This window comes from Labrus mixtus, chromosome 7, assembly GCF_963584025.1.
Source record: "Labrus mixtus chromosome 7, fLabMix1.1, whole genome shotgun sequence".
Taxonomy (NCBI): Eukaryota; Metazoa; Chordata; class Actinopteri; order Labriformes; family Labridae; genus Labrus; species Labrus mixtus.
Genome location: NC_083618.1, coordinates 2,130,581 through 2,140,000, shown reverse-complemented (window position 1 = coordinate 2,140,000; position 9,420 = coordinate 2,130,581). Strand labels below are relative to the sequence as shown.

The 9,420-nt window shown below is 39.2% G+C and overlaps 1 protein-coding gene across 2 annotated transcripts in view; it reads left to right on the top strand.

Annotated features, from left to right (window-relative positions):
* The window catches only part of cpne5b (copine Vb), a 138,826-nt gene that overhangs the window by 103,428 nt on the left and 25,978 nt on the right, over positions 1–9,420 (top strand). For both annotated transcript variants that reach the window (XM_061042039.1, XM_061042038.1), the window contains exon 9: positions 1,479–1,583. In XM_061042039.1, the coding sequence (XP_060898022.1) occupies positions 1,479–1,583 (105 nt within the window). The remainder of the gene's footprint in view (positions 1–1,478; positions 1,584–9,420) is intronic.

Genomic DNA, 9,420 nt, shown 5'->3' with positions numbered 1-9,420 from the left:
TGCTCATATTTTGCTAGCTTTAAACAACTTCTAGCAACACACTGCGGTTTGTGTTTCCTCATGTGATCATTTTCCCTGAATCTCCTGGTTTTGGGGTTGGGTGTGGTGGTGGTGGTGGGGGGAGGGGGTGTAAGTCATTATTTTGTAGAATGATGCATTGCAGTATCTATGGCTCAGACTAGTATTGTTCTAAGATAGTTAACATATTGTGCTATTGAAGTCCATGGCAAGAAAACACTGTCACACATTAGGTTGCCTTTAAAAACAATTGGATAAAATAGCCCCTAGAGAGCCTGGAAATCATTTTTTTGGGGACAAAAGAGAAATTATTTTTTAAATGTAATAGCAGAGAGATTACAGCAGCATAATAGATCATTCTCAGGAAATCATCTGGGAAAGAAAAAAGAGGCAAAGAGAAGTAACACTAGAGGAGATACAGTGTGGTAGAGGGGGGGGGGGGGGGTTAGTGTATAGGAGGAGAGCTGCAGAGGTTACTGCCGCATACACTGCTTTTAAACGGCTGCACACAGCAGCATTATCCTGTTCACGGATCAACTACAACTCCCATGACTCTGCCTTACAGAAATGACTCCAGGAGAACAAATATGAAAGAGAGGCAATTACTGAAATGTGTAAAAAGCAAGAACAAAAAAACATATCTACATTTCCAACAATAAAAAAGCACTTGTTTTTGGAGCCAGTTCACACACAGATACACACACACCACCACATCTCCTCATGTGCTTTCCACTCAGAGTGCTCTTGATCCTCCCTGAGGGGGCTGAGCAGTCGTGGCACTGTCAGCCCCATGTAGCTGGAGAAGCTTTGGCAAGTGCTTCATTAGGCTCTTCTTTAGCTTTTCTCAGGATTTTTTTCTTTCATATACATAACAGGGTGGGAAACGGATCCCCACAGATTTGCAAGGACTATCTGTTGTGGGTGCCAGAGGGGGGGATACAAATTAGGGGGCCTGTGTGGCTAAAAGATTCACCACGTTTCAAAAAAGCCTTGAGGCACTTAGTGGAGCACAAGTAATCCAAGGCTTTAGGTGGGGAAAAAAAATGGAAAATGTGATAACACATTGTTGCTTTTTGGAGGATGTTCGGGGGGTATTTGAGTGGAATTTATGTGGCTCAGCACAGCGAAACATTTCAGATTTCAGAGCAATTTGCATATCAATGTCACACTTGTGGTCACGGGGAAAGAGTTAAAAGCAAGACTGAAATATTAAATTATTCTCTCTGGACTTTAATGCAATATAGCTGGCAGTGTACAAATCTCCACACACTCCTATTTAACGCATCTCTCATGCCAATGTGGGATGATACTGTCTTTATACATCCATCTCTTATGTTTAGCTTGTTTCCCCCCTTTTTTTGCACATTAGCTCTCGATTAGCTTTGTATTTAGCAAATAATTCATCTTTTTCTTTTTGGACATACCTTTCTCTAACTATCCTCCCTCCCCTCCTCTTCTAGGTTTACTATCTGCCATAAAACAGAGGTGGTGAAGAACACATTAAATCCAGTGTGGCAGCCTTTCACTATCCCAGTACGAGCGCTCTGCAACGGAGACTACGACAGGTAGGAGCAAGCCTCACCCTGTTTTCGCTTCCTGACTCCTACAGCTGCTGTGTTATCCTCTCACTGCTACACTTAGCTCCATTAATTCACATTATTTCTACATCATTACACACATTCTGAAGGAATATTTGCATGTACACACCTTTAATAGTCAGTAATGATGGCTCCATTGACATCCACTTCCTTAATCGATTTCAGATTTTCAATCTATCGACTGCCTTAATGGCTCTCATCAGAATCTCTCCGACTTACAAACTGTGCACTGATGATAGCCTTTCAGCACCCTGAGTGTCTGAGTGTTTAACCAGCAGGAATCAATACCAGTTTAACATGGTGCATTGTTTTGCTCACCATTCTTTCTACTGTTATTTCTGTGTCTGTATGTTCAGAAAATCCTCCAGTATTGATCTTTGCTAGAAAGCCTGCAGACACTGATACAATGAGCCTCTCTTATCTCAGATATATAAGGTCAGCCTTACTTTTAAACAAATGACCAAAGCCAAACTTGTCTTGGGTAGCCGCATATCATACGCTTGGTGGTACTAGTAAGAAGGTCTTAGTATAAAATGTTAAGGCTCAAATACAGTTGTGTTAAAACCCAATGCAAAATTGGGTTGTGCAAAAGAAATTACATAAAACCTCAATGGCAAGTCACATATTTACGGAGGGGGCTGCAATTCTAGGAAGTGTTTAGGTTTCCCTGGCTTCCTGGGAAGTATCAGAATCTGATCTCCATGAAAAACAGGCATTTTAAGTTTTCTGTTGTCCCGTTCCAGACGGACCTGAGAAAGCATGACTTCTTACTTTTTACAAATCTGCACCATGATGCTGTTATTTCTGCAGAGTAAAAGACATATTGAATGATTGCATTGCTTTTGATTTAAACACATTTAAAGGATCTTGTGTCCCCATCATTTATAATTTATTTACATGTATCATAACTTGGGCTTCAAATATTACCTCTAGAAAACTCTGGATGACAGTACTGATTACGGTAGATTACTGTACTGTATCTTATCCATCTTTTATTACCCTGGAAAAGAGGCCGGTCTCAGTGGATTCTCCCTGTTAAAATCAATTATGTCCCATTGGGATGATTGATGTATACAATTTGTGTCAAAGGTGATATGATATCCTTTGAGCGCCACCTTATCTGCCTTCCTCAAATTTAAAAGGAATGAGGGGAGATGAAAAAGGACTGACAGACGGATTGTTTTTGTTGGGAGACATTTTGTTGTATTTCATGTGACATGTTGTTTCTTTCCAGTCTCTCTTTCAAAGGTGTCTGTCAAGATTTTCTTTGAATACAAATTAACACTTATTACTGAGAATCTAACCCCGTGGATGTGGGGGATTGTTTCTAAAATGATAAGATACTTTGAAACTGTTTTAGGTGCACTTGTTTGAGTCAGCTGATCACATAGGAGCTAAATAAAGGACCCTGTAGGACCTGACCGTACATGAGGGACAGGGCTGAGCTTCTTAAATGGATCCTACTCAATCTTAACATGCACACAATCACAAACACCCACACTTAGAGTATGATTTAATGTGACAAGCCAAAACAGCCTGAAATACAGCACCTCTCAAAATATCCCCACGACGCGGAAATAAACAGGTTATATTTCTGTGTGTGGGCGAAGGATAAACTTTGAGTGTCTGTCTTAACTTGTTCTGCGTGTTTGTATTTCTATGAGCAGGAAGTGGCAAGGTCTATGTTTAAATGATATACTTCTTTAGACCCCCTTAGAAATAACTCTTTGAACCTTTGAAATTTAAATAATCATCCAAGCTTCTATCAAAAGACCAGACGCTGATTTTAAACAGTTTCATTACTATTTATATTCATGAACTAGAGGAAACTATCAGTGTTTTGAGGCATTTGGCAGAAAACAGCCAATAAATAATTCTTTTTTTTCTTTTTTTTGGTCCACTGCGGGACTCTGAGAGAATCAAGGCTGAAACCAAATGTTGTCTCTATTGGACTCAAACATACAGTATGTAACATGTTGCATGGGGGCTGGGATTAAAGGAGCAATATGTAACTCTGACATGTAACGTAGCTGGAGAAGTGCCAATCCACTTCCTGAGCACTGCCGAGGTGCCCTTGAGTAAATTTTTTTTTTACGGTAATAAATTATGTATTATATGAGGACTTAGATGGCTAGCACATTGTAGATCTTTAAAACACAACCATTGCATTTTTTAATGATCCATCAACAACCATTAGCTGTCTTTCATTGCACGTTGTATTAAATTCATAGAAAATCCACCAATGCCTTGCTTGCTATGGAAAGTGTATTAAATAATTGAGCCATTTCAGTTGTAAACAGGCTGTATTAAGACCACTTTAAGCTATCAAGCAAATCAAGTATTGATTTTGAAAATGGTCCTAATGATGGACATTTGTATTCATTAATATTAACCAGGAAGAAGAAGAGGGTTGTATGAGGACCACTGCTATGTTTACTTGTATTGTATCTGGGAGAAGAGGCTGTGATCTGTACTGGCACTTACTCTCTCTCCAGTCCAGCAGATGTTGGAGAGGGCATTCAAGCACCTCTAGCTGTTAAGAGTGCGAGTTTGCTCAAGTGTGTCAGTGGATGACCTACTGCTGATATACTTTGCTTTAATTAGATCAGTGCTTTAGTTTGGACATGTTTCTCTCGTTAGATGCACCACAGGGCAAAAAGAGAAGTTGTAGTGAGTTCAGCAAAGGGCATTTCCAAAGGGAGCACTCCGCTCTCCTAACTGACACCTCTAAAGGACCAAAGGGAGGAATACGCCATGTCTGTGCTAAAAGAGACAACATATGCTTCCATTCGACTCCATTACTTTCTTTTTTTTAAAACCAGACTAATAAGCACGCAGCATCTGAGAAATAGTGCCGGCTCTTTTTTTCACCTCTTCTGGTATGCAGTGCCATTTACTTTGGTTTTAGATGTAAGATAAGCTTTTTACTCTTTTAGTATTCATTATACTTGCAGTATATGTGGGAAACAGTGAACTACAAAAACTTGTGTCTATTTATTTCCTTTAAATCAAACCTTTATATCTTTCTAAGCTAGTTTATTTAGTAGATGGAATAGCTTAACATCCCCTTGTGACCGTCAAGTATCCTTTGTCAACAAGCACTAGGACGATTATGAAACCGAGCTGCTTTATCTGGTCTTGGTGTAAAGGGTTGTTGAAAAGGCATGGGTCCATTAACACGTGCTCATATAAACACATGTTCAACAACAGAATAGGTCAATTGCAATCACTGTTTCCCCAAAGGGGGGGTGCAGGCAGACGGACGCCGACACAAACACTTGAAGGAATCTTGGTGTTCATGCCGTCCTGTTCTATCAGAAAGGTATCCTTAAATGAATTATTTCCCTGATTACCGACTCTATCCACTTTATCTCTACAATAAAGGCACAAAAAGCCCCAAAAAAAAAAAAAAAAAAATCTAATATATTTTTTTATTATTAACTTGACCTTCAAGAGGGGGCGGGGGGGCCGTTGCAATGAAGTGACTGACAAAAGAGGTTATCATTATGAAACAGTCAGAGTTAACGTAAGTAACACAAGGCTAGTCCAGTTACATACAAAGGTTGGCTAACTTGTGTGACTTGTGTCCAATAACACATTGTATGTTGAGTCCCTTATCCAAGTAAGGTCAAATAAGTCACAGAACATCAACACCACTCTAAAGAAAGTCTTGTGTTTAGTCAACTTCTAACTCCTCCTCAGATAGAAGGGGTGGGTAAGAAATCCATTCACTAAAGAATCTGGATTTCTTTATTGGACAATAAAAAAAATTGTTGCACCAGCTCATGAATTAACATTAATTAATAGGGAAATTAGCTTAGCAGAAGATATCAAGTGGGGAGTTGTTGGCATGTTTGTGTGATCAGTTTCATACAAGTGTCTCACCTCTGTGTTTAAGTAGGATAGCGAGCTAATTAGCTCATTAGCATACAGAATTAAGTTTCAGTTATTTTAAGGAAAGACTTCTAAACATCAGACGCCATCCTATAAAAGTGGATCTTAGTGTTTGGATCCAGTGAACCATAGGTAGCCTATTTGCTTCAGGTTAGTGAATGTGCTTGTAGCAGAGGGCTGCTGGTGATCATTAATCAATGTTATCCTGCTAGCGATAGCCCATCCACTAGCTTTAGTCCGCTAGCGTTAGCTGCTGTTAGCTCGCATTCTTCACAAATCTGTTTTTTTTTTTTTTGCAGAGCTGTTCCCAATGACAAGAGAGGGAAATCAACAGTGTGTCACTCAGCGTCTCTTTTCAGCGTGTTTGTGTTTAGGAGCTAATACTGAAACATCTCAGTCCGTTCTGTTCAGTAAGGTGCTGAATGTCGCTGCTCCAGGCAACAAATCATATACTAGATTGGATGGGGCTGGTTGACCAAGGAAACAAAGATAACAAATGAGTTGCAAATGAGTGTTTGATAGATGATTAAAAAAGCAAAGACTTAGGCCTACTGACTGACACGTGATTTGTATTGTTTTTGAAAATATAACTAATGCTATTCTGCTTTCTTAACTATTAGTTTCATTTTTGTTTCCATAAAGGAAACACAATAATCAAACGTATCGAATCACAATACTTGTTGTATTGCATTACTTCAGAATCACAATATGAATCAAATTGGCATCCAAGTATTGTGATAAAATTGAATAAGCACAAAAGCATTTTTGTCTCGACTAGATAGACTTTTGTGCTGTTAAACCTGTTAGCTGAACTTCTTCCTTTGCTCCTCCATAAGAACTAAAGCAAGGTTAGAAGGTCTCCAATTCACAGAAAAATTATGAAATGATGTATACGCTTGCATGCACAGTTGTTGATTTTTGGTGGCGGGGTCGCAGAATTTGATGTACACTGTCTGCACAATTCTTTGATTTTATGCACATAAATCTTGTTATCTTGCAGGTTAAATTTCCCCCAAACCGTTTTAGAAAAAATAGCCTAAGAAGTTGAAAACAAGAGAAGGCAAATGGTCTTGGATTGTATGGTTACAATAAATATATGCAGGTCCTTTATAGACCACGTGATGGGTATAAACTTGTGTAAATAGAGAAAATGCATAATTTATTTGTTCAGATTCATAACAATGCTTAGCCCAACACACAATCAACGGAAGGGAAAGTGTTGCTTGTTATTTCACAAGACTGTTTGTCTGTCTACTACATCTTAGTCAAACCAGTTGGTAACCTTTTAAATATCTTGAAAACACACAGACAAGGATGAAAACACAGAGACTCAAACTTGACTGGTGATAGTGGGGCCTTCTGATTAGACTCACACTGTCCTTCACGTGATTTGAAGAGACAAAGGAAGGGGGGGGGGGGGGGTAAAGGAGAGGAGAGGAAGACAGAAGGAGGAATTAAGGAGGGGAAAATAACAGATAACAGGAAGCAAAGACAAGAGTACTTGAAGCAGGAGAAACAGAAATTCTATGTGTCAAAGAGCCTGTTTCTAGACGGGTCAGTGAAGGAGAAGAGGATGAAGGAGTGTGGAGAGGAGGGAAATGGAAGGTGCTTCGAAGTAGTTGTGCAAGTCTGCTCAACAACTGAGGTGTGAGGAAATTTAAATTCTGTCCCATCTTCCTGCATACATCCATCACACTCTCAGAACACCCAGGTGTATATACCGTATATATCTTATGCTGCTGATAATGATTGAAAAAATCTCTGTCACTCACACGATTGCCCAGATGACTCAAACAGTCTATTTCCATCCTTCACATGGGGATCACAGACTAATTACAGCTTAAGAATAGTTGTGTCAGATCTCCTTTTTCTTCTCAATTATATGCACCTCCATTATTAAAGATGAGTCATGTTCATTAAAAACACCTTAGAATAGTAGCAGGAGATATCTGTGGCTGATTAGTTTTGGAGTGTCTTTTGTTATGTGAGCTCAAGGAGCCCCTCAAGGATCTAAGTATGTGAGCCTTTTGATGCAGCTGTAATTTAAGATTAAAAATGCTTAAGCCAGTGACTGCAGTTCCTGGTACTTTCATTTGAGTGGTATAGCATATAGCTTCCATTAAGCTCTACGTAAAGACAGATCAGGGAGGGGATCTGTCTTTTTAACTCTGTGTCTGTTTTTCTTTCTAACTTCTACATTTACCCTTCTGTTATCCAATGCTGGAAAAAAGATGCATCATGTTTTTACCACCTGGGTAAAAAGCACGTTTACTCTACCCCACAGCCTTGAAAATAACCTGGAAAGAACAAACTGTCATCACAGAGCGACAGGGCCAGGTGGCATGGAGGAAGTTGGGCTTATTTCAGGGATCTTTCAATCCCTCAGTGACAGGAGAAAGTCTCTGATGTGCAGCTTGCTTCTTTTTTTCTTTAGATCTGGGCTGGTGTCAGTTCTCATGTAAGATGAAGTGGGGGAGAGAGGGAGGAGAGGGGAGCCATGGGGATGAGATCAATGTGAATCGAGAATAGGGTGCCGAAAAAGTTGTGTGTTTTTTTTCTTCACTCTGCAGGGACATGCTTCTGCTGGGTTTTTTGTAAAATGTCATCAGACTGTTTTTATGTGGGATCTTTTACACATTTTAAAGTTAACTCAAATGCAGTTCATACAAAAGTTTTTCAGGGGCCATACTGACAATCCATGTTGATTTCATTCGAGGTCCCTTAAAGTTTAGCCCATTTCCAAACACATTAAACACTTCATTTTTTAATGACATCAACGAATATAGGTGCAGATGTTTAAAAATAGCAAAGGTTCTTTTGAGATTTCCTGTTTTGAACATATCCACTTTGTCATAAACGCACCAAACTGAAAAACACTCTGAAAGATTTAATTGAATAAGCATCCTCAAAACCAATCAATAATGATGATGAGCCTGATTCACATCCAGGGTTTTAAGAGTTGGCATGTAAGAGGATAACACCTGTTATCACCTTATAAGTGACAAAAGCATCATTGATGACGTGGTGGAGAGATGAAATGACAGCACTTGAACTATATACCCTTTATGCTCTGGTCTCACATGTTGAATAGACGCTCCAAGAATGGAAATATCCTCCATTAATTTCTTTCTCTAAGGACAGCAACCTTGTGTACCTTGTGGAAATTTTAATAACTGGTAGCTCTATCACTCAATATTTTTTTTAGAGAGGAGAGAGAGAGAGTTAAGAGGATGAGGACTTGTGCAAAAATGCAAGCAAGAAGACAGTCATGTTTCCGTGCAGCCATAGGGTCCTCATTATAAATCTAATAGACAAATTGTGTCAGTAAAGTGGCAACAAATGTAAGTGGTCGAAGGAAGGCAAGTGTACAAGAGACAACATTGAGTTGAAATTAAGATTCAAAATTCAAAATTTGAGCTCTACTCACCAAATGGGAAGGAAATGCACTAAAATGTTTGTAGACTTCAAGGATACACACACTGTGGTCTGAAAAAAACTTTCTTAAAGAAAAGTCAAGAGGGGTGCTTTAAAGTGCCTCAGGAATCATAAAGAGACCAGAATAACAAGACAGCTTGGAAGTACGTTGTATATTTTCTGCTTTGAATAGAGTGCAAGATCTCAAATAACAACCAGGCTTTGCTACTCAAAGCAGTTCAATTGAGTTCTATTGAGTTAAAACAACTCTTAACAATACAGTTAATATAAAGCTTTAACCCAGCAGTGTCAGTCATTGTTCGTCTGAAAAGTGGATCATATTCTGTCTGGCCATCATGTTCAATTGGTAAATTTTTCCTGTGCCCTATGCTGGTTCTGCACTATGCTCCCTTAGTTACCTTTGCCTCCTCAGCATTGTGTCCTTTTAGCTCTATGATCCCTTGGTCCTATATTCCCTCTACCCAATGTTTCCTTG